General features: G+C 40.1%; 1 protein-coding gene across 1 annotated transcript in view; it reads right to left on the bottom strand.

Annotated features, from left to right (window-relative positions):
- ATAD2B (ATPase family AAA domain containing 2B) overlaps positions 1 to 24,688 on the bottom strand; it is a 73,725-nt gene extending 49,037 nt beyond the window's left edge. The window contains exons 1-8 of the mRNA XM_036381042.2: positions 24,338 to 24,688; positions 9,124 to 9,278; positions 7,619 to 7,665; positions 6,456 to 6,609; positions 4,312 to 4,414; positions 3,670 to 3,778; positions 2,383 to 2,499; positions 1,259 to 1,334 (exon numbers count right to left, since the gene is read on the bottom strand). Coding sequence (XP_036236935.1) covers positions 1,259 to 1,334; positions 2,383 to 2,499; positions 3,670 to 3,778; positions 4,312 to 4,414; positions 6,456 to 6,609; positions 7,619 to 7,665; positions 9,124 to 9,278; positions 24,338 to 24,493 — 917 coding nt within the window. The 5' untranslated portion in view covers positions 24,494 to 24,688. The remainder of the gene's footprint in view (positions 1 to 1,258; positions 1,335 to 2,382; positions 2,500 to 3,669; positions 3,779 to 4,311; positions 4,415 to 6,455; positions 6,610 to 7,618; positions 7,666 to 9,123; positions 9,279 to 24,337) is intronic.
- Between the last annotated feature and the right edge of the window lie 1,673 nt (positions 24,689 to 26,361).

Here is a 26,361-nt window from a genome sequence, read left to right as displayed (position 1 = left end):
CAAAGTCTCAATGAACCATTTCTTATTTTAGTATCACAGTATTTCACAAAAAGGAGTATTTCAGAAATATTAGAGAATGTACATTAAATCTTCTGTACAAAAAAGTGTTGAATTTGATATCGGTTGAAATACTCAGCACTTTTGCATGAAGAAGTTGGTTACTAGTAAAAACTCTTGGATTTTAAGTGAATATGGTAAGCTGCATTATTTGTGTGAACATGATAGTGCACTGAATTAACTGTTTTTTGCCAATGGATAACATGGTCTATCAATTTTACTGTTCAATGACCAAAAATGAGATACATTTCAAAATATATCAAAGAGAATATCAAGCAATTGGGAAGATTTCTTATGACAAGAAGGTATAAAATTAGGGCCAAGTAATGAGCAGGCTAAAACCAAAGGGATAATAACTTTCACACTCTTCACATATGAATAGTAAGTACAAGTACAAATCCAGATATTACCAAAAAAAATGTCATATGCTCTTCAAGGAAAAAAAACAAACCACCAACTCTTATCTGTATTACGAAGAAACTTTAGAATCCTAAGATTCAGCTATTACTTTATTTACTTTATCTATTTTCAATATGCCATTAAACTGAGCAATAAGACAAGAGTTTCAGCTATGACTAGTATTCATTTACTTGGATTCTGCTCATGGACAGATTTGTCTTTTTGAAGCTTTGAGTAAGTTTATTTTTTAAAAAATGTTTTAAGCTGTAATCTCATCTGTTTTGTTACATAAAGCCTACTGACAGTTTCCAAGACAACTTGATACATTCCAGACTTCTCTGACACAAAACATAAGAGTCAAAAATTATGCTTGCTAAATATTTTATTAAATTGTTGAAAATTCTTGCATGAAATTTGAACAGAAAGAAAACAAAAAACATTAACCTACTTTGCTCAGTTTTATAGAACAGAAAGGGGCTTTTTGTTAAACTGGTGCATTGGATTTAAATTTTCAATATATGGCCTTATAGAGAAAGCTACAGTGTGCCATGCAGAATTCTTTCCAGTACTTGTAGCACACCTGTTTCCATTCTGTGTAGCACAAAGCTTCTGGTAGGTTTATACAGTGCCATGACACCCCTGTCTGGATGCTGATCAGGATCTGAATCCAGGATACAATTCAAGAGCCACTCACATGCGTGAATGAACTGTGCAACTAACTCAAGAATGGTTTGAAAATCAAAAGCTACCAAAATGTACCAAAGAAAAGCAAACAATTACACACCAAAAGACTGACATTTACCTGATATGGCTTCTTCTTGCAGGAGATCTGTGAATATCGAACAGCGTATTTTCTCTCTTTTTTTGATGAGCTGGCACTGTAACATCAATTACAAAAGAATAACAAACTAATCTTAATGCAGCACAGAAGTGCTGGATTATCAATTTTCATCAATAAGGTTATCATTGTTTCTCTAAAAGCTTAAATTAAAGAAAGAATTGGGCAGGGGGCCTTTGTCACAATCACCGTACTTGGCTTGATGCAGGCACAGGAATTTCATCCTCACCCTCCCAAAATTCCTAGAGCAGTGTCTATGATAGCACAGAATGTAATTCAACCAGGGCACTATCATTTTGAGTTCATTTGCAGGACATTGAAGTCCATTCAGAAACCTCTTCAGAGCTGATAATATGGGATGTCTTGAAATTTCTCTGAACAAATAAATCACAGCAGTTCTCTATCAAAGAAATCATACTCTGTGATCCTCTGATTTGCAGAAATGGTTCAAAGCTGCACCAGGGAAAACACAAACTTAAGAGGAAGAAGCATTTCTTTACTGAGAGGGTGGTCCAACACTGTAAAAGGCTTCCAAAGAAGTGGTTGATGCCCCAAGCCATCATAAGAGGCATTTGGGCAATGACCAAATAAGATGCTTTTTGTAAGCCCTGAAGCTGCCAGGCTATAAGGCTGTAAGCCCTGATGCTGGACTATATGATCACTGAAATACCCTGATATTTCTCATTTGTGATAACTGCTGCTATGCCATTTATGTACAGTTATGAATTAGGCTTACCACTCAAGAAGAGAAGCAGGCATAACAGTAACTATTTTTCCTATGGAATCACCTAATTTATTAGATTGCTTTCTGCCAAGTATTTCTTGACCTAAACCCCATTCACCCCCAGCCCTGAGGCCAGCACAGGGTGGTATTTGCAGAGTTCAATGAGGCAGCAATGCCACCACCACTGACAAACTGACAGACTGTGTCTCAGTAGTCCTATCCACATGGTGAACCACAACAGGTCAGGGTGGAAATCACACAGTGCCGCATTCCTGTTATTCTGTCATGGGTGAGACACAGCCATCCAACAGCCCTCCCCACATCCATGGAACTCCTGCAGGTCAAGCACTGTCAGGTTCCTCACCTATTGGAGGGGCCTGGTATCTCTCAACAGTTTTTCTCTGTCTGAGATTATATGGCCGATCATTTTCTTCCCCCTCAGCTTCTTCTACTTCTATATCTCCATCTTCTTCCTGAGACTCTGTTGGGGGGTAAAAATATTTTCAGAACACTTCCACTTCATGTCAGAGCTACCTTCATCCTAAAAAATTAACTTTTTAATAGTCACTGAGAATTACTGCCCGTTTATTAATTAACACTAATTGTCAAATCAGTGGAAATTTGAAGGTCATGATAAATCTACAGCACATTGTCAAACTTCCTTCTAGTTTTTTACACAAGATTCTGGAAAGGCAAAAGAAAGAAAAATAAATGCAGTCAAAACAGCTTTAGTTTTAAAATACTTCAAATATCACTTCTATCCACTGTATTTTTCCTTCAATAACTAGCCTTCAAATTAAGGATTATTCCTTTAGTCTCTTTTCCCATAGGAGCCTCAATAAATCAAATATTTGACACAGCATGAAAATAAGTACAACTTTATTATTCACAGCATCATTTTTAAACAAAGCAAAGAACACAGAATACACTTTATATACTTTGTGTATAAAGGCACAACATAGATACATCTGTTAACAGGATCACAACTTCCATCCATGGATCTCAGAACCAGGACTGCATTCTTAGTCATTGGGACAAACCATACCTTCCACAGCAGTTTTAATTAAAAATTGAGATGCACTATGCTGAAACCTGTATGGATGCCTGAAGTTTAAGTAGGATTTTTTAAGGAGCCCAAGCATGATGCTGATCAGGCAATCAAAGTTAGGCACAATCCCTTCTTTCCTGGTAATTTTTGAACCCATTGACCAGTTTCATTCAAATTTTTAAAGGAAAGTAGAATTTCAAATACAGCTGTGCACCTACAAGCCTCCTAAAATGTCAGTGGACAGAAAGGAGACTTTAATTAATACCTTACCCCAAAGGAAGGATGCAGGCCTAACTATTACAAATTCTTTCTGGTAAATGCCACTCAGCACATGAGAAACACCAAGTCAGTTAGAACACACACAGTTGTAGACTAGACTCATGAAACCCTGATTTCCACCAGAGGATTGTTACACTGAATGGAAGGAAAGCTCCAATTACTTAGAATTAAGAAAAACAGAAGGAAGGAAATTAACTATACAAACATTTTGAAACCAGGCTTTGTTCTGCTTTCTGAAGTGCAATATATTACTATCTTATGAGAAGGATAACTTTGTTATATAAGTATTTTGGACAAGCCCCCACTATTTTTTACAACCCCTACCTTCTTCTTCCCCTTCTGTGGACACTTCATGGTGGTTCTGAATCCCATAGCTATTTCTTCTCAGTGACTTCCTCCTTCTTTTCACTCGAGAATACATATCCATGTTTTCCTGGAATAAAATTCACATGCACTTCTATCAGTAGTGTCCCATGTCACTCAGTATTAGTCCCAGTGCAGTAAATAGTGCTCCACACAATCTCTAGTCCTCAAGTGTTTTTGCAGCAGAGCTCTCCATAGGTAGACTACAAAAGCAGTCTCATACAATAGATGCTAAAGTAAATCTCTCGGACAGTACCTAGTCCACCTAATACAAAGTAACATCAGTATCAAGTTTTCATGAAAAAAGCAGATGACAGTCCCTGGTCCTGCTGCTTCCAGGCTACCAGAGTATGCTTCAAACCAAAGAAACACCACAGCACATCAGGAGAGCACGACAATGAATTTATCAATAAGGAAACAATGTAGTGTATATCCACTAATTTAGTTCTGAATTTTAGTTCATCATGTTTTTTTAATGTTATCCACCGAAGAAAATCATAAACCTTTAGACAGAGCTATAGATAAATGTCTGGTGTTTGCAAAAACAAACATGCTCTGCCTTGATATGACTTTTATCCAAGATCTCAGAAACTCTGCACTTACAAATTCAGTATCTGTCCACATCCGCAGCCGTTCTACCTCCCCAGATCGCCTGTTCCTCCTGATGTTAATATTATCCATTTCCTGCAGGACAGCTTCAGCAGTACTAAAATATATGCAACAGTTAACACACACAAAAAATCAGTCTTTAAACAACGCCATGCAGAACTTTGACATAGCATTCAACATCTTAAGTTGTCTCTCAATGAACTACAAACCTAACCATAATAAAATTGAAAGAATATAAACTAATAAGTATGTAAAAGAAGAAATGCTAATGCTATTTAAGTTTGGAGTTCAAATTAGAGAGTAGTATTTTAATAAACTTTTAAAAATAATTTGGCTCAGTATAAATTGTAGCATATAAATCTGCAACTGCTGAGACATTAGATTAGGTGTCAGGCAAGATTAAATTTGAAAAATAAGAAAGTAAAGCTTTTCACCTATTTAATTATAATAATGGGAATGCATTTAATGCCTCCACCCCATAAGCTTTACAGTTTCTTACCCTGGCCTCAAAGAGACACTAGAAAATATAGGATTTTTATTAAATCAGTAACATCTAGAATCTCATAATTCAGTATTTGACCTCATGATCATTTCTCATTTACTATTTAGTCAGCATTTTCATTATCTGGAGTATTTGTAAACAGCTGTCAAAACAGCAGTGGTATGTAAGTGATAACCCTGGCCAAGATGCTTCACTGCTAAAGAAGAGAACAGCACAGTATTAGCCAGGCCAAGTCAATTATTTGGCCACCTGTCCTGAAGACCATGTTACTGCTCTCCATGGTGATTAGAGTAGCTTTTAACTGGAATTCTGCTATATTTGGATAATATTTGTACTAAGACAGAAACCTTCATTTCCTTTTTTTCAAGCTGGTTAAAAGTAAATCTAAAGGGTCAAAGACTGCCTAGAAAGAAGACAGTGGAAGTTCTGGTGATGTAAGTCAGTAAGGCCACACTTTCATTATGAGAGCTCCTCTCCATTTTAAATAATTCTTCCAAAATATCTGTGATGAGTGACAGAACCATTTCAAGTAAAATCATGCTGCAGTTTGCTACCAAAGAAAATAGGGTTGGAAGGGACCTGGAAAAGTCAACGTGCTCTGCCAGGCAAGAGCACACTACAGAATGATTAAATCACTCCTGACAGACTTTTGTCAAACCTGTTCTTAAAAACCTCCAATGATTATGGGACACACTGTTACCAGTAAAAGCTCATATACAGACTTCAGTACCATGATCTTATCAAATTACAACCTTCATGGTAGACTGTTGATGAGAAGAGGAAGGTTCAATTGCAACTAGAAAAATATATGTAACTCAATATAAGTTTGCACACTGATACCAAGTAGTTACTGAGTAAGTAGAAAAAAAAATTAAATTAATAAAAGATTCAACAGAATACATTTAAAAATAAAGATCATACTTGACAATTAAATGTTTACATCATTTTCCAGCTCTGGAGAAAGCAGTCTCTCAGAGGTGTGACTGCTAAAACCTGCTTTACAGGTGGGAAGATCAGGACATATTAAATGACCTGCCCAGGGCTACAGAGAAATAATATTTCAGAAAAAGCATTTCTGGCTCCCATTCCTATGCTCAGACCAGACCGTGCCTCCCTGACCTACTTTGTCTGCACAGTAAATGTCAAAAAGTGACACCCACCCTATGTGAATTATTAACAAATGGTAAAAAACAAAAACAAAAGAAAGCTACAAACTTTTGATATTTTATGATCAAATCATACAAGCAAAATCTAGAATGCTTCCAAGCACTGCTGCTAATCACCAATTTACATGACATTTAAGGTATCACTACATAAACAGGTTACCAAGAAACAAACTAGGGTGTGGATTTACAGCACATCAGGCACTCTGCAGTAACTGCCAACACACAGCTTTATCCAGGTGTAAGGACAGAGTAACTTACTCCTCAATGAAAGCCTGGGAAGCTGCTCTGCATTTAGAGCATGGACACCATGGCAATCACAGCACAGACCCAGCTGTAACTCAAACCACAGTCTAGCTTGTCTCAGTGCATCCCCACAATAAAACACAGACATGGCACTGGAACACAGGGGTTTCTAATTTAAAAAAATCATTAAGGTGCTTTGTGAATACAACTGTAGTATCCCCACATACCTGTTTACTAGCTGATCAAACAATAAACTCTGATTCAAAGTTTCAAATCTGTTTTTCCTGGACCGACAACTTTTTCTGACTTCTATATCTCCGTTTATGCAAGCATGGTCCCCATCTCCCTTTTTTTCCCCTCGAAGGGGGTGGCTTTTGAGAGCTAAGAGAAATTTGTATTACTACTTCAAAATGCAGGAAACAACATTTTCACAAACAAGAATTAATAAGAGAATACTTAGCAAGGACAATAAACCAAAAGTTATTAAGCATAGTATGAACTAAAGAACTGTATTTAATTCCTATCAAAGTTATTTTAAAAGTTACTTCTGCATATTCAAGCTTGTTTCCTTAGATGATAATCTTATTTTATGATGAAAATTTGGCATTCAATTAAGCATTCAATATTTTTAAGTTAACATCAATACTAAAATGCACACTTGGCCCACAGTTTCAATTCTTAGTCTTTCAAATATAGTATCAAAAGACCAGATACAACATACTGACTTCACAAGCAAATCTATACCAGCTACTCTGTACAGTGCCAAACAAAGAGATCCCACTGCTAATTGTTCCTTAGGCACCACAATAAATAATAAAATACCAAATATGCCTAATGAAATAACACTTTACATAGAGTCAACACAAAATTAAACAAGACGGAACTGATGAAAAAGGGACACAAAAGACAAAGTGGTTTTAGCTGAGATAAGCAATGAAATGGCAAGTTTGTAAGGTACAAGCTTTTAAGAAGACTGTTCAAGGTAGCAGGAGCTGCAGACAAGGCAGGTCTCTCTAAAGCAATAGAGTTAAGTAATGTTAAGAACCACAAAAGGCCAAATTTCAGATGAGCAAAGAGACTAAATTAAAGAGACCAACTGAGAGAGGAAGGCCAAAATTAGCTCATAACAGTAATTTGGGAATTAAGGAAAACATCAAGATCATGGCCAAGAGGTCTGAATTGAGAAGAGAAATGGATTTTCATCTAAAAATGTTCCCCATATCCACAGAGAGTATCCAAGATGGCAACAGGAAAAAACTGAGCAGCTTTTCTGGTCAAAACGGTCAAAGGAATCAGTAAAGTTATCAAAAACATATGCCACTGAATATCATTGACATAAAACTGTTTAATGCAAAAGCTGATACAAAAAGCTTTGCTATAATTTACTTACATAAGCTACGTCCATTTGGTAGTGCAGCACCAGGCTGAGAAGTTAGCCTATGAGACAATCAGACATACAAATAACATTAACATTCCTTAGCCAAGCAAAAGGCACACAGTGAAAACAGAACTTTGACTGTAAAATGCTCCATGATACTCTGATTTCAAAACCTTTCCAAGACAAAGCCTTGGAAGAGTCTACTTCATGCCCAACACCTTAGTAAGGACAAAACTGCTCAATACCAACTGTATGAATCCCCCCAACTGTCAAAGCACCTCTTTGATTAATCTCCTTAATCCTTCTTCATGCCCTTATGCTATTAACTCTCTCCTTAAATTTCAGAACTGAACCTTGGTATAGCTCTCCAAAGGCAACCATCATTCCAACACTTTGGATAAACCAGTAGCAGTAACAGAACTTTTGGGAAAAGTCTTAGTGACTGAAGATCACTGTTAAGCACAGTGCTTTGGATTGTGGCAGAACCAACATAAAACTTCAGATGCAAAGAAATGTCGCAGTGGCTTCTAAATGAGCAACAATATGATTTTCAGTACCCTGGCCAAATTTCATTTGACACAATGATCTAAATTCTCCCAGCTGCATTAAATATTTCTTTTTGTATATTGACATTTCTAGGAGCTCCAGTACAAGTCTACTCTTACAAACAAAAGAAACAGAAGGTGCACAAGTTTCAATACATTCCCAATTACCATGGCACATTAATACGCTAGATTTAATTCATTCTGTTTTAAAAGAGAAAAATAAAAATAAGAAGAGGTAAATCTATCTAAAGCTTTTAAGCAAACTTCATCCTAGCAGTCAAAAGTGCAGCAGTGACTTACAGTCACTCTTACATACAAATCATTTCAAGAATGATTTTGACATGTACATAAATATGAAATACATATCTACAAAACAATCAGTATTAACTGAAAGTTCATGGATCAGGAACATACTGTGTACATTGTCTCACAGTTACCTGTAACCACGTGAGGAACCTTATGAATACAAGGATGCTTTGTAAAATACAATTAAATCATTTCTAAAATAAAATTAATTACTTCTGCTTCAAGTTACAAAAATGTGGCAAGGCTGAGGCTATATTCAGTAAAATTTACTTACGAGGCTGAAGAACAATAAACTTGACTGTTACGCGTTCCCTAAAGATGGTAACACTGATTCCCTAATTAAAATATCATGTCTTCTTATAGCTTGAGTACATAAAAATACCAATTACATTACTAAATTTGGATGCATCAAGAATCCAAAATTCAGACTGCATCTCAAATAAAATTACTTTATATTTTTTGTGCAAATATGTATAGAAAGGAAACAGAGATGAGACAATTGATGCAATCCACATTCCTGGAGTCTTAAAATGAAGAAACTTTTGTAAAAATAACATGTTTCAAAAGTATACTCCTGAGCTGCAGCTGACTACAGAACTAGCATAAATGGGGTAACAACACAGAAAAAAATTGGTTTAAGTTCTTTCTTCTTTTGGCACCAATTACCTGGACTGTCCAGTTGAGATGCTCCATTCCTCTCTCTGCCCAGTACCGCGTGATTTTGATTTGTCTTTGCCCACAGGATCAGCATGTTTTGAGGTACGTTTGGCAGGAGGAGATATGTGGCTATCACTCAAACTAGCATCACTACCTTCATCTTTCTGAAAAGAAAAAAAGCATCAGATCATATTTACTTGGCTCATTTGCAGATATCCTTACAGAAAAAGGTTAAACTTCAGCTCAGTAAAAGGAAAGTGTCTGTCAAACTCTTAGTGACCAATTTGTGTGCAATATTAAAAGTGTTTATTCTGAAAACATTACCAGAAACTATGAAAATATTTCATTTCAAATATTAAACTTCTATAGTAGTTTTCCTGATTTCTGAACAAGTATTGTTTGTATAACTCATTGTGTTTTTTATGTATCATACACGACACTGCTATTCTCACCTTACTTGCCAAAGAGCTAAAAATGCCATAAAGAGAGAAAAGGACTGTGAAATATTAAGATACTTAAAACCACAGCAATTATTTATTCTGCTGATGTTGTTTTTGTCTTTAAAATGCTTAAACAAACACTCTTCCTTCCTGTAAGAGTTTTCCAGTACCTTGTTCTACCCATCAAACTGCCCAGCACATAGCCAGGAGATGTCCAACATGTTCATTAATAGCATTATGTACATTAACCACATTACTCTTAACACCTTTTAAAAAGCACCTAAACAGTACCAAAAGGGCCCTTTTTTCCATTGCATTTATCAAAGGTAACAGAGACAGAAACTCAAAGACAGTAGCAAGGTACACAAAAAATAGAGAGACACTAAACTTCAGAGGATCTGCTTCTATTTAGGTGAACTACCACAACAAAACATAAAACCAGGATTCTATTAACTACAAATTTTAGCTCAAAACAGTCTTGATGCCATTCAGTGGGACCCTGGGCAAACCTCACGAAGTTTAACAAGTCCAAGCGCGAGATCTTGCATCTGGGTCCGGCAAGCACATCCCAAGCACAAGTACAGGTTGGGTGGAAAATGGATGGAGAGTAGCCCAGGGAAGAAAGACTTGGGGGTGTTGCTTGACAAGAAGGTCCCCACATTGTGCTCCTGCAGCCCAGAAAGCCAGAAGTGCCAAAAGCAGCAAAATGGGCAGCAGGTCAACGGAGGGGATTCTCCCTACCTATGCCCCTACTCCTGAGATCCCACCTGCAGTCCGGTGTCTAGCCAGGGGGCCCAGAACATATGAAGGACATGGGAATGTTGGACCGAGTCCAGAGAAAGTCACAAAGATAATCCAAGGACTGGAGCAGCTCTGCTGTGGAGACAGGCTGAGAGAATTGGGGTTGTTCAGCTTGGAGAAGGCTCCAGGGGGATCTTATAGAACCTGCCAGTAACTAAAGGGACTCTAAGAGAGCTGGAAAGGGACTTTTTAACAAGGGCGTGTATTGACAGGACAAGGAATGGTTTTAAACTAACAGATGACAAGTTTAGGTAAGATATGAGGAAGAAATTCTTCCCTATGAGGGTGGTGAGGCCCTGGCACAGGGTGCCCAAAGAAGCTGTGGCTGCCCCATCCCCAGAAGTGTTCAAGGCCAGGTTGGATGGGGTTTTGAGCAACCTGGGATAGTGGAAGGTGCCCCTGCCCATGGCAAGGTTTTCAAACTAGATGATCTTTAAGGTTCCTTCCAACCCAAACCATTCTATGATTCTATGATTCGAAAACTAAACATCCTTTATTGCAACAATAGAGAACCAATTTTCAAATATTAAGGTCCAGGAATTGTCAGTAAGAACTTGAACTATGACAAAGAGATAGTTTTACTTAAACACAAGGAGATAACCACAGAAGTCCCATTTGTTCATTGGGCTTAGTAACAACAACAATCTGATTTGTACTCCAGATACTTCAACATCACATGTCACATACTCAGAAAATTTAATAAAAAGGCTTATCTTTTAAGAGAGGAAGACAGAATAACACAGCACAGTATTTAGAAAGGGAAATCCAAATGTATGGGTGCAGTTTGACAAGACAGCTCAGCACCACTGTGACACAAGAAGAGCCCATGCACTCCCTTGCCTGACTACACAGCACCATTCCAACCTCCTCGGATCCTCTTCTGATGTTTCTCTGATCCATCCATAAACCAGACCAGCTCACTGAGCTTCAAAAGCTCACTTTCCTTCTTTTAGATGAAATTCCTACCTTGTCGGTGATCTTAATCATTTTCACTGAGGGATCACACAAGTACAAAAGATAATAACTACCACCATTCCTAAATGCAAAACACCTGCACCCTGCATAGCCCTACAAAATACATGGGCAGCACCTGGCTGTTTTCCATAACCCTCTGAAACTACAAAATACCAACTTTTTACAAAATTTTAGTAGCTTTCATATTCACTTCTGAACACTGTAAGTATTTGTGCATATACTTCCTGCTTTATTATCAGTTTACTTGTGAACTTAGAGAAATACAACCCTGCTTAGGTCAATTTTAGTAACTACTTTCCAAAACTACACAAGCTCCCTTGTGAAGGATAGAAGCAGAGTTTCAAGGTAAGCCACAGAACCAGCTTAAAACCGGCTAAACAAGACAGAGAAAATGAAACTAGGAAAGATGAAGCAGCACGTAACAAAGCTTTACAGCAGTAACATTAAAACTAATTGCCAGCAGTGAAATTAGTAATGCACAGGTTCCTGTATTCCATCTCCACCCCTTTTCATGCAAAAAGCCAAACTCGTCAGAGTCCCCTATCATCACCTTTCTCTGCATTTCCTCCAGTGCCTTGCCTCTGGTCCCAAGTCTCAAGTTCAGCTAGGATCTTGCTCAGCTGGCAGTTAAAACAAAATACTGACAATGGAGACAAATTCTGCTACTTCAGGTCTCCCTCTGCTACAAATATTCACAAAATTCATAGAAGTTGAGTATCTTGGAGAACTCTAATGCTGTCAAATGAACATATGCTGGCAAATAGCTTCAGAAACTGGAAAAGCAGGCTGTCAGTGTGATCACGTGAGCGATCAGTTCCTTGCAGCTGCCTAAGGAACCAGACTAGCAATTAAGGGGGTTATTTAATTAGGTTATTCTTTGTTTAGGCTATTATTTTCAGCTGAGCCTCACTTTCCTGCATATTAACTCTATGCACAAACTCAGCAAGTACAAACCAAGTTAAATCTTAAGATACTCAAGTCCAAATACTAACCTATATTGGAGTACATGCTGTGCAAGATGCACTAACACAGAAAATGTTTTATCATGAAGTAGTGACAAAGCTACTATAAAGTTGAAATCACTGAAATTTTAAATACATTACCAAGAATCCAAGCTCCATTTTCCAGTTAACAGACAATTTTAAAAATTCAAGCTCTGGGGAATGAAATCAGACTACTATCCAGAACCTTCACTACCCACAGTAAAATACAGATATAGTTTTCATAACACTCAAGAGATTATCCAAACTGGGATACACTAGAACAAGGAAGAAAATTAATTTCAGTTTGGGAAGCCTTTACAGAGAGCAGTCTATCCACTGCTTCCTCCCATTTATAGCATAACAGGTCTAACGATTCCACAGGAGTCAGCTTGCTCCCTCAAGGAACTGGGTCTCAAACCATTTATACCTTTAATGATTAAAAATAGCACTTCAGTTTCAACCCAGAAACTTATTACTTCAGATTAGATATCACGAAAATGTTCTGCGACTAGAAAAATATGATATAAGCATCAAACTTAAAAATTAAGAAATTAATAATGCAATTGCAGAAATAGGAACCAAGGCACTGCACTCAAAGCTCCTAATGAAACACTGGCACTGAAGCAAATGCAACTCACATGCTGAGAGAATGCAGAGAATATGAATTAATAAAATCTTAATCATGTCAGAAATTGCCTTCAAGCATACCAAAGCAACAAAGAAAAAGCAAGCAGAGAAAAATCAAAAAATTACTTTACATAGTGTCAGAAGGTACAAAGAGAGAAACAAAATTTGGTGCAACTGCATTGATCCAACAGAAAAGAGAGACCCAGCAAACTCCATCTGTGATCCAGAACAACCAGAACCACCTCTTACAGAAAGCAGTCTTGCTACAGTAAGGAAATAACTGGCATTAACATGATACCATCCATGCTCTAGACTGGCAAAACACAGTCTTATCTTTGGATTCAAAAGCAAAATGGAATGTGACAGCTGAATGAATACCACAAATCAGCTGCTGAGCTAAGATTCAATTTAGGCAGAGGCAGTGGGGGCAAACTGGTAACACACCTTCACTGAAGGCACTTGAACGATGGCACTGATATATCTAGAAACAAAAGTTAAAATAAATAATAAAGCAAGAAAACATATATAGCCGCATGTTATCTCTATGCTTTCTCTGCTTTGTATGAAAAGGAGAAAGACAGAAACACTGTTTAATACCTATCTATGAGCAAGCTACAAATACACTGGTATACATTATTACCTGCAGTCTCTTCTCTATCCATCCCTAAATTTCAAAACACTAATTTGATACTAACAGTTTTATTTAAAACATGTAGAGTCCTCAAGTTTTGGAAAACACAAACTAGAAATCCATTAATAAAACTGGCCTTTTCCTTCTCAATTTATCCTCTTAGAACATCAACTATACCAGCACAGTCTTTCAGCAAGACTGAAGAACACACATAGCAGGGCAGTACTCACTGACAGTGCCTTCAGGTATGTCACAGGAAGCAGTTGGCTAAAGCATGACATTTGATTAATTCCCAAGTTAAAATACAAAGATTACTTATAGCATCTTTGAAGGGAAAGGGTGGGGGGGGGGGTTGCTTCTTCTGTTTAAGTTGAATTTCCTGGCTAAGAGAATAACCAAAGAAGTCTTCTTAAACTGCTGGTCTGAACACCCCAAAATAATCCTAATCCAGTAGTCTTGGACACAGAGAATGAGTACAAACCATCTCTACCACTGGCATCTCCGAGCATGTGAACACAAGTTCACAGACTTCTCAAGTAAGAGATGATATAACATTCAAACCACAACCACACCTTGCAATTTCTGAAAAAGACTCTGTCTGGTTTGCCACAGGTTCATCTCTACACAGACACAGGCATGCAGACATGAATATCTGAGTTATTCACCATGGTCAGACTTGCTGTCCCCGCTGTACAGTTTGTGGGGCACACCCTGCTGAGTGTCTGCCACGCCCTGAACACTCACACTACTGCTCACACAGCTCCTCACTCAGGCAACTTTTCAACCTATTCTCTTAAGCACTGCAGCAACTGTTTTTTCTATGGCCTCTTCCCATGTCTAAGACACAAAATTAATGCACTGACATTCAATGTTCAGCTGACCAATCCTATTTCTCTGCATTCTGTTAAATGCATAAATAGCTTTTCTTTTTAACCCACTAAATAAGCACAAAAGACCCTGAAAGTTAATTTCTCTTAATAATAATGAAATAAACATTTTCAAAAAATCTGTTTCAGCCACAGGTTTTCAAAAACCTCTGCTTCTAACTTTAGTTAAATCCTAGCTTCTGATATTGAAATGTAACTTCTTCCACTTCTCTGAAAAGACAACAATTTCAGACATGTGTCAATCTTATTTTTAGTGACAGTAGAGAAACTAAATCCAGGTCCCCTGGTTATTTCTAACTTTCTATTTTCTAATTTAAAATACAACTTTTGATTAACAACACATCTTCTTGGATGTCCCAGATTATTAGTCTGGATTCTTATCTTAAAAATGCATGTGAAAAAAACTGGTGTGCCTCTTCTCCTACCAGTTCCTGCAAAGTTCTTGAAATGAGCTGTCCATCAAAAGATCTGAAATACTCAGGGCTCTTTACTGCATTTAATAAACTTTTATATCCTACAGTATAAAACGATAAAATTGTCTTTCCAAACTGAAACAGTTATTCATGAAAAAAATGTGACTGTGCCCCCAGCACCCCAATTAGTTAAGCTCATGTCTCATCCTTGCCCTCATATAACTATTCAGTTAACAAATAACTTGCTTTCACTGAAACTATAATGCATTTCAAACACCAGTAAAATACACCAAAAACATCGTCTAGCTGTCTGTCCAGTGATTCTGGAAAAGATGCTTGTTCCTTAGTGTATCCAGTTTCTGCAAAGGTAAAAAATATGGATTAAAACATTATATCCTAAAAATTTAATTGCATTAAAGATCTGTGTTAAGATTTATTGATGAGAGTTAGGTAAGAGCTAGGTTTTGCTAACATTAAGTTAATGCATTTTAAGGCTAGGCATACTAAGCAGTTTTAAAAAATCAGAAGGCTTCACAATCTCTTTGAGATTTAAGTTTTGTTTGGTTGCAAATTCTACGTACTAGATCAAAATAATTTTCTTAGGATGTGATCATGTCATCTGACCAGAATCTAATAAATCCTTTCAAATCCTATTTCTTTTTTTTTTTTAAGTTCACCACTTTGTTTTAGTTTTCTAACCAAAAAAAAAAAAAAGGAGGGTAGGAAGGAGTAAAACTCTCCTTATGCTGGTACTAACGTTTCAAGTAGCTGAAACTTTCTCATGATCATGCTCAAACCAGGTACCACACCTTGCCTTACACATCCACAATATGCCCTAATTTCAGGATGACACACCACACTACCCACTCTCTCCAGCACCAACACATCCTCACAAGCTCCTCTCTTCCCCACCCCAATGCACATTTTCCTGGCAAATGCCTCCAGCCCCTCATGTAGGGAAGAGCTGGCTGACTGCTTAGTGGGAAGAGGTAAGACCTGATACACTTGTCTGGGGAAAGAAGGTAACATGACTGAACTTGAGGTCGAGCATAATGCAGCACCCTGTATTTGTGATGGTACACAACATACTGCTGCAGGATGAACACCTGCCTTTGTGTCCTAAAAAGCCAGTGTGAAAGCACTTTTACTTCAAGGCTAGACTGGATGGGGCTCTGAGCAACCTTGTCTAGTGGAAGGTGTCCCTGCCCATGGCAGGGGGTTGGGAAGAGATGATCTTCAACATCCCTTCCAAACCAATTCATTCTGCCTCAGCCTTCAAATGACAAGAAGCTGAGAAATAAATGTATTGGGATTAGAGCACATTAACTACCTTAGTGAGAACTCCAAGTTGCATGAAGGCCCTGATGCGTTAACCTTGCTGACAGCGTGAAACAAAACAACATCAGCTTAAAAGAACACATCTCCTGGTTGCAGTTCTCTAATTTCCACTTGTTTGCACACAGTCATTTATCAGACATTGGCTCTCCACAGGTGTTAAGGAAAAATAATGTTCATGCTTAAGTGCTTGATGATCTTGGAATAAACAACTATTAACGATGTATTTCATTAGTGGTAATGATAGTAAAGAATGCCTCAATTGCAGAATGATCGGAATCCTTTTAACGTTCAGGTTCCGTTTTTGGTTTGTTTTTTTTTTAGTGAACAATGCTCACGTCAATAATAGCCACAAAGAACACAAAGAATACCATCATCTAGACCTTTTCAGAAGAATAAATTCTTCACCATTTGTTCAGATTAAGAAAACCCCAAACATATTTCTTCCACAGGAAGATCTGCTTTATTATTTCAACAGATTTCCATTTTATTTCCTGAAACTCTTCAACCCTAGAATTCGGGTTATTTAATAAACGTGAAAGCTTTTGAGAAAAGCTAAAAGTTTACAAGTTAAAAATATAAGCACTGTTAATTAGGGATTTTCACACCTGCAACCATTCCCTCTGTCTGTTACAGAAGAAAGACACCTGCTTGTATCCACACTGAGTGAGTGCCTGTCAACAGCTTCAGTGTGACACACACAAAAAACTCTTGCAACCTAGAGGTTACTTGGTTCACGAATGCAAGGGAGAGTGACCTACAGAGCAGCCTCTGCCAAGCTGTGACAGAGGCCATATATAGTGAGCTGAGGTTTATCCTCCCATCAACAGCAGCCCGCTCCAAGCATTTCACCACGAGCGCTCCTCTCTGTGCCTTCACCAAAATTAGGATGATACTGTGAAATTTCAGCTGATAATCAAATCAGAAGGATGGAGGGGAAGCAAGGGGAAGCCAGGGGATGTGGAGAAGAGGATTAGTTTCAGCTGGACCAGTAACGTGATCCCGATCCCGCTGATCAAATGGCCTGGCAAGCATTAATATTGGCGAGTCTGTTGTTTTCACAACTGCAGAGTTCACAGCCAGAGCTCACAGCACATGTGAAATCACACACCTGCAGAAGAGCAAGTCCACTGAGAAGAGTTCTCTACTTGCTGTATGGGGTCCACACCTCACTTAGAAGTATTTCTAGTAAATCCACTTAAGGGAAGTTTTTAAAACCACTGATCTTCCTTATTCAACACTGAAGGAATAATAAAAGGAACACGTTTTTAGTCAGAACTACATTAACCATTTCTGTGAGTTTCTAGACTCAGTTAACAAAGACTTTTAAAGCAGAAATTATATTTATGTGATGAATTGAGAATCAAGAATGATTACAATTCTGATGTAGAAAAAATGAAAACATTCAAATGTTTTTTCCTACCCTCAGTCCTCGAAAATCCATCTTGTTTCTGCTTAACAGTCACATCCTAAACAAAGCTTATAGGATATGGCCTCCTTCAATACTACTATAAACCTAAATAAAGATGCAGAATTATGTAAATGAGGCTAGCAAAGAGGAAAACAGAGCGAGAAGCCCTGAACCAGACTGCTCCTCAAGGTTTGGACATGACCAGGAAATAGACTCAGTAAGCTAAGCAAAGAAGTGTCTGTAGCAAGAGAAACTAGGAAGGTGGCCTTCCGTGTGGTAAAAACATAGGATTAAAAAACACTTCTGCACCCCTAGCTGCAATGCACTTGAAGACAGTATTTTTAAAAGAGAAAAAAGAAATTAAAATTGCGCACAATTGTGATAGAAATCTTAAGATTAATGTACTGAAATTTAAATCATAAAAAAATCAAAATTCTAAGCCTGAACAATACATTAGAGAAATAATAAAGGATAGTTATTAAGTATTTGAAATGAGGGATTGCTGAAGCACAGCAACAAATTTCACTGCAAGTAATCTCTTCCACATGTACAGAATGAACAACTTCTTCATTTCAGGTTTTTTAAATAGCTTTGGCTCAACCATTTATCCATTTAAAATAAAGGAACTGACTGGAGGCTGGAGAAAAGCAAAATGCCCCCTTCCCACATTATGAAAACAACCAAACCAAAGCATCTGTTCCAAGTGCAACTGAACACAAACTTTCTATCAAAGCTTTACATCAGTTAGGCCATCAACAGACGCTACTAGAAGCACAAAGGTAAAACCAGAAAGCTCAGTACAGGCTACAAGAACTATGGAACCTGGAGACATTTCTAAGTTCTGTATTTCTAATAGGGGAACTAAAGCTGTCTCCTTCATAACTAGCCCAGCTGGAGCTGAAACTATTACAGCATACACCTAGTCAGTGCAAAATGAAAAGGCTTACAGAAGATTACACATTAGTCTTACAACTGGTTGAAAAAGTTGCCTGTTTAGTACCAAGCAAAAAGAAACTAAATTTATTCAGAAAAAGAATCCAAGCACGTATAAATGCAAACCAACACTTGAACAATTTAAACCCGAATTAATGGTTAAAATAAACCATGAAAATCCCATCAAAGGTAATGAAGACAATATTTCAAGAGTGAAGTTGGACTGAAAAATTGTTTTGAAAAACCAGCAAAGCATGAAGTGTACACAAAAAAGGGATAAAAACATATTGTCAGTTCCCTTTGCAATAAATGGGTTCATGAGTGATATTACCCACAGAAAAAGTAATCCATTAGAGCTAAAACATCTAATAAACAATCAGCAATCTTTCAAAGGGTCACAGCTACAAAACAGCACACAAAATTCACAGCAATGAAAGCTTCAGCGCACTGATGTCTACTTGCTGCATCCTTTGTTTCAAGATGGGTTTTATAAGTCTTACAGAAAAATCATTCAAAGCATCATTAGATTGGAATTAAAACTCTTCCACAGCATAGCAAACATTCAACAATTTAGGGCAGGATGTGCAAAACCATACTACATGCAACTGAAACTGCAGGGGGATAGAGGTGATCAGAATATAATTACCTGAGCTAATTATCTTGCATAACCCCAAGCTGTATGCAACTCTTGCAAAATTGTCATGGGCTGTCTCACAGCCATGGGTCAAACCTTCTGTTTGAAGTTCAGACAGAGACAGTAGTTGGAGAAGCAGCTTTTATTAATAATACTTTGGGACAAGCCCAATGTTCAGAGGAAGCAATGCAGCACACAAAACATCAACACCATTTCCTGAGTACTCTTTGGAGGTCTTATCCATCCACTGGATTAGCTCTTGGATTGCTTCCTTTGAAGGTCCTGGAACAGTGTGACAGCACTTGAACAGGATACACCACTGCCTCCCAAAACAAACCACGGACACTTCACGTGTCCTGACTGCTGAGAGGGGCCCAGACTGATCTGGCATGATACGTAAGAAGAATTCAAACTCAGGACAGCCCTTCAGAACCACAAAAGGATCACAAATGCCAGCTGTATGGTATTTTGACAGAATCCTGAACAAAGACTGCTTCCAACAATTGCTCCATTTCCCACTGCTCACAGCTGTATTAACACCATACAGCCAAGGAATGGCCTGCATGACTCATTTTAGAACACTGATTTTTCCCTGCTAAATCCCAAAAGAGCAGCAGACCACTAAAACAGAAAGAACCCAAGATTTTATTACTCACCAAAAAGATGAGCTTTCCTGGGCATCTTCCTTTAAATTAAATTGTTTGGAATAACTTCACAAGGCTTTATATTTCAGGATGTATTTCAAAGAACTGTAAAAGCATTAGCCTCAGCACCTTTACTGATGCTACTGCAAACTCGAACACAAAGGCAATGCAGTTCTTTAAAACATAGATATTGGACAGGAGCTTTTTTATTGAAGAGTTTTACACACAGGTGGCCAGCAAGTGTCATTTATCCAGCAAAAGGAGGAAAATCTAACTTTTTTCTATAGCGTTATTCTAAACACCAGAGCATCCAGAACACCGTGACACACTACATAGAAAATAAATATGCCAATCAGGGTCTTTCATAAGGGAAAACTTGATTTTTAGAAAGCTCTATTGGTTATGTGTAAAACTTGTAATTTAAGAGAAATCATAGTAAGTTTTACATTTTCTATGTTTTCAACAGCTGACCATTAAAGGCTTTTCGAAGAATAAAATGTAGCAACAAGTTTATGCTACAAAAGCTGAAATGATCACCCAGAAATCAGAAAACACTTCTATTGCTACAGACTGAGAAACTACAGTGAGAGACTCTGAAACACACTGTATCACAGGGCACACTGCTTCTCTCCACCTTTCCTCACTGCAGCAGCCCCTGATCGCTCCCATCAGCGATTAAGTACAATGGAGAGCTCTGGGTTGCACGGCACAACTTGAACAATGTTGGCAGCACTACTTTTAGCGAGGATCATGCCTTACAATTATCACCATGCCCTCAAGTAGCTCTTAAGGCACTGCTAATGCTTTCTTGGCTAATTAAATTAAGCTAACCTTGTATACATTGCTAAAATGTCTAACTAGTACGCTGACATGATTTAAGTGTTTATTACACAATAAATTCTTGATCAACACTTCTGATTTGTGCTTTGAGATGACTAAGAAAAATCATTTCAGTTGCCAAAGAAGTGTTACCAGCAATCACAACTCAGTGTCTGAAAACATCAGACATCAGTAGATACAAAGTGCAAATTTAATCACTTATGGTCACAGGATCCTCCATTTTTTCATACTGTGAACAAAGTCCACTGAACCTATAAGCCTTGTGTTAAAATTCTGTGTCTCTGTAGAAGATTTTGATGAGCTTTTCCTGTCAGAATGCTTTAATATAAAGCTAGAACACTTCCCAAATTTTAATGCCAAAAAGAAAAAAATCTGTGTTTTTATACACATATGTACAATTTGTGTAACAACAGAATATATATTTATGTAAGCATAGCTTCAAAACCTACTAAACAGTGTAGTACTAAACATCAGTCCTGGAAACGGGAAGAAAACAAAGCCCAGTTTTTCCCCTCTGTACCCTCCCTATGCACTCTGCTATGACATCATCTCAGACAATAAACTTCTTGGCTCCTTGATCCATTTAGTGAGGGATTTTGTTCATTTTAATCTGGCTTCTGGTAAGCAGACAGACACACACGTATTCATCTCCCTCACTGACTGCGTGGTCGCCAATCAATAATTCAAACCAGTTTACTTTTCAAAGCCTGACGTCATTGCTTTCTCCAAGCTGAGTGAGTACTACTGAGGGAATACACTGAACATGATAAAGGCATTTAGACTATTACAGTCCATTTCCACAAATGTTGCCTTTAGATTCAGATCAAACAAAAAAGGACACTATTCAACTATACAACTCAGCAGAATATTGAAGCAGAAGACTAGAAACTTAAGTCAAGTTCTTGGGAAAGAAGAGAGTCAAGCCTATCCTTATAAATATAAGCAAGAAACCCAAACAAATGGAAAAAAAAAAACAACAAAACAACACAAAAAAAGTACATCAGAAAAAGCCAAGTGGAAAAAAATAAGAAGGAAATAGATACAAAAGAGGTAGAAGGGAAGTCCTATCCCCTCTTCTGGTCTACTCAGCATCTTACAGGATGCCATTAGGTCATTAACTTGGCTTTTGTTGCTAATAAGGAACAGACAGATGATCTTTTAAAATACATTCTGAAAGGTGGCTGCAAACATTCCCACTGAAGAACATTTCTCAGGGAGTCCCAGTCAAAAGTTCCATGCAAGAAAATTAAGTCACACACTGCAAACAAGAAGTGTCCCATCTCTGCCAGAGCTCCAAACTCTAGCTGCCCATTAACCCGATTAACTGCTGGTAGCAAGGCTAGTTTCCTGATGTGACACCCAAAAGATTTAGAAAGGACAGACTGCTCCAGTCAACTACAAAAAAAAAAAAAAAAAAGAAAAAAAATACAACTGCATGAAGACGATCCCAGCACGCTTTCTGAACACAGCCTCACTATCTGTCTCCTGACAGTCACTTCCAAAAGCAAAGGCTTTGTCTCCCTACTGCTATACTTATTCATTTCCTAATCACTGAGATCCTTCTCTGGCACTACTTCAAGAAGATTCAGAAGCTCAGAAAGACACTGTATTGCTGACAGTACTTACATCTGAAGAATAAAAAGAGTTTTTCAAAAACAACTTTAAAATACAGTGAGATATACATATTTTATAAAACACACTGGATGGAGGAAATAAGAAAAAAAAAAACCTTCTTGGATAACTTCTGCTCATATTTGGCAATTACATCTTAAAAGGGAAGAAAAAATCCACCTCAAACACATGAGACGTACTTGAAGTGAAACAAGTTCATTCCCATACACCAAAATTTACATTTAACTTCAGAATAAATGCTCTTTTAGAAGTGTGGGCAATATCTTGAGAAGTATTTACAATATTTTACACTATTTTGCACAATCTCCTTTCCTTACACCATGACACTAACATAATTTCAATATTTTAATGATTTGTCGTAAAAAAACACTGTTATGAATTAAAAATACTTGGAAAGAAGCCCAAGCTAGTTTTCTTAGCAGCAGTAAACTCCCTGAGAAGTAAGCCAGTAAGGGTTACTTCAAACTTTGCTTCACAAACCACAAGACCCACGATATGAATAAACAGAAACTGCAAACTAGAACAAGCAGAGCAGCTTTTTACAGCTATGGGGCTGCATCCCCAGGAGTCCACTGAAATTAAACAAGGAAGAAATAGGGAACAAGGAAAAGTAAGATGGGGGAAGGGAAGAACTGTGAAGTATGAAAGACCTGAAAGAGAAGCACAGAAGGTATAGGATATCTCATCAGTGATTTGTATTTGTTTTAGTATTTTACACCAAATGGATGGGGTAAAAAGGTTTTTTGAGAATTACAGGTGACATCCTTGACATGCCTCTGGCTGCTGCTGCTGTTTTTCTACTCGGCTGATTGACTTCCTCCTTTGCACGGCAGGGACATGGTCAGTTGGTGCACGACTGTCAAACACTCGGACCCTCAAATTTCACTTCCATATTTGCGTTGCTTTTATTGATTTTTATTGCTTTTATTGAAAGATCCCTTTAAAGCAATACGTGAAGTTTCATCAACCAAAGAAAAAGTCCTGCCTACAATTCCTCCTGTGGGAGGAATTTCTTCACAGACAGGATCATTAAACATTGGGAACGGGCTGCCCAGGGAGGCGGTGGAGGCACCGGCCCTGGAGCTGTTTAAGGAAAGACTGAATGTGGCACTCGGTGCCATGGTCCGGTTCACAAAGTGGTGATCGGCCATAGGTCGGACCCGATGATCTCAGAGGTCTTTTGCAACCTCATTGATTCTGTGATTCTTCGATAATTAGAAACAAAAATTACAGGTTTTGTCAACAGAGCTGTTTAGAGACGAGGAAGAAAGGAGACTCCCGAATTCTTTCTTCTAATTACAATTTACCAAATGTTAATTCTCCAAATCGGGCTGTAGAATTTAACTTGCGGTTAGCCCGTCTAACCCAAGCAATCACAGCGAGTTCGGCTGGGAAAGCATTCAACTTAAACTTGACGGCAAAAATCACACCCTCCGTGCCACAAAAAACGGGGCGGGGGGCTTTCCCGAACACCAGCTTCCTCCCGTCGCAGCCGCCAGCCGAATCGAGGTCATTTAGGGAAAAGGGGAAAAAAAAAAAAAAAAGCACACACACACACAAACCAAACCGGGCCGAGGTTTATTGCGAAGTTGCTGCGGGCGCAGCTCCCAACTTTTGTCTGGCGGCGGCAGCGCCGGGCGCGGCCGCAGGGGGAGCCCCGCGCCGCCGGACCCCGCCGGACCCCCGCCCGCCGCCGGCCCCGCCGGGCACCGGTACCGCGGCCGCTGCGCCGCCCGTGTCCCCGCCGCCCCCGCCCCCTGTCAGCGGCCCACGCCGCGCCGGCGCTGGCCCCACAGGGACTGCGGCTCTCCGCAGCTGCCCCCCGCGTCCCTGCCGGCTCCGCGGTGCCTCCTCGCCGCGGACTGCCCGCCGGCCCCACCGTCCCTCCGACAGCCGACAGCCGTCTCGGCACCCGCCCCCCGCCGGCTCCCGTGCCCGCAGCCCCCCCCGCCGCGGCACCAGCGGCGCTGTCCCCAGCAATTCCCCGGCCTCGCCGCCTCCCGCCCTCCGGTCCCCCGTGGAGCCCCCGGTCCTCACCCGCGCTGCCGCCGCCTCCTCCAGCCCGGCCGCATCTGCCTTGGTGCCCCTCTTAGAAGAGCGGGTGCGGGACGAGATGAAATGGCTGCCGGCCCCGGCCGCCCCGGCCGCCGCTTTGCCCAGGGGGCGCAGAGAGCTCTTCCTGGTGTTCACCATGGCCCCGGCGAGGGGGGACACGGGGGGCGCCGCCGCCGCCGCCGCCGCCGCCGGCGCGGAGGGAGGAGGGAGGGCGGACAGGCGGGGGCTCGGGCAGGGAGGGGAAGGGGAGGGAGAGGGGGAAAGGGGGGAGGAGGGAGGAAGGAAGAAAAGCCCTCCGGGGAAGCCGCTCTGCCGGGCAGAGACGCAACCGGAGCCGCGCCGGCTCCTCCCGCCGCTGTCGCCGCCGCCTCTCGGGCTCAGCCCGGCTCTAACTGGCCGCCATTACTGTCCCTGCTCCCTTTCTCTGCTCGCTCCGCGCCGCCCCCGCCAGTCGCCGCCGGGGGGCGCTGCGGCCCCGGCGCGGCCGTTCTATCCCGGCGCCGCGCGCTCTATGGGCCCGGCCCGGCCCGGCTCGGCCCGGGGGAGGCGGCGGCGGCGGCCGCGGGTCTCTGAGGAGCTGCTCCGGCCCCGGCTCCGCGGCGGGCACCGAGCGCGCACACAGCCTCACGGCCCCGCCGCGGCCTGGAGAGCCGCCGGCCGGGCCTGGCCCGGCGTGACCCCGTGGGGCGGGGGAGCCGCCGCCGCCGCCACCCCCTGAGGGTTGAGCCGAGGACTGGGGAGTTCAAGGGCAGGGGGAGCGGCTGCCCGGGGCCGCGGGGCGCGAAGGGCAGCGCTGGCACCCGGGAAGGGGCTCGGCCGCCCGTCCTGAGGGGCTGGAGCCGTCGCCTCTGCTCGCCCAGGGAGGCTCTTGCCAGGAGCTGACCGGACAGCTTGGGCGAACAGATCTCCCGAGGCTGAGATCTCCATAATTCCCTGTGGAAAGTCTTTTCACAGTCTGGTGAGCCTCATTTTTAAGAACTCACCTTGCTATCCAGGCTATCGGGAGTGCGCCCTTGCTTCTCCCATCGCGCCAGCCACCGGCAGCGTCCCCTATGTTTTGCCTTAACCTGCGCTTCATGTTCCTTCCTCGGTCCTTGGAAAGCTCATTTCTCCCCATTATCGCAGATGCAGGTCAGAGGGGCAAAGAATACAACGCATTACTCTACACCGGATGCTTAAATGCTTTTCAAATTACTCACAAACTATAACCCTTAGCCTATTCACGAACCCGATCCCTTCTCGCCGATGTAAGAATCATTCTCTTACCACTTGTTGCCCTATACAGAACTTATAACAGTACCTGCACATAAGCCCCGAAACCAAAAGCTTTGTGAAAGAAACGTAGCTGAGAAAAACAAGCATACAGCTGTAGGTGACAAAGTCTCGACCTTTTAATTTTCACACTGACTGGTTTGGCACTGCTGGGCAAGTCATTTCAGTGCTTCTTACTTCTTTAACCAAAAAGAATAGTATCATGAAATTACTGAGCACGTGACTCTGACTGTTAGGCTCAAGCAAGCTTTCTCAAAGTATTTTTACTGTTTAAAGATTGAAAGTGCGATAATCTTTTAGTAAAGAACAATAAATTTAAAAAAACTATTATTCTGTTTTACCTGCATACTCCCACATCTTTCTCTTCAAGATTACAGTCTGTAAAAGTATGGTAGAATGTGTGCTTAAAAATAGAAAATATGCAACAATGACATCAGGCTTTATAATAAGAAATTCAGCTTTTTAAATATAAAAAAAAATTACTGTGAATAGCAGCAAATTTTTAGTTTTATGAGATACTCCAAAATACAGGACGTTTCAGGATGGGAACTGTAATGTCTCATCTGACATTCTCTATTTAGAGCTTGTAATCTATATTAACAACAGTGCTTCATCTCCTGTCCCAGAATCTCCAGTGTCTTTCAAAATTAGAGTAGTTCTGCTCCATGAGATTGGTTTTGGTAGGTTTTATATCCTTTGTTTCTAAATTTATTTGTTCAAGGCTATGAAGGGAT

Source organism: Molothrus ater, chromosome 3 (genome assembly GCF_012460135.2).
Source record: "Molothrus ater isolate BHLD 08-10-18 breed brown headed cowbird chromosome 3, BPBGC_Mater_1.1, whole genome shotgun sequence".
NCBI classification, from domain to species: Eukaryota; Metazoa; Chordata; class Aves; order Passeriformes; family Icteridae; genus Molothrus; species Molothrus ater.
This window is presented reverse-complemented; position numbering and strand designations above follow the sequence as displayed.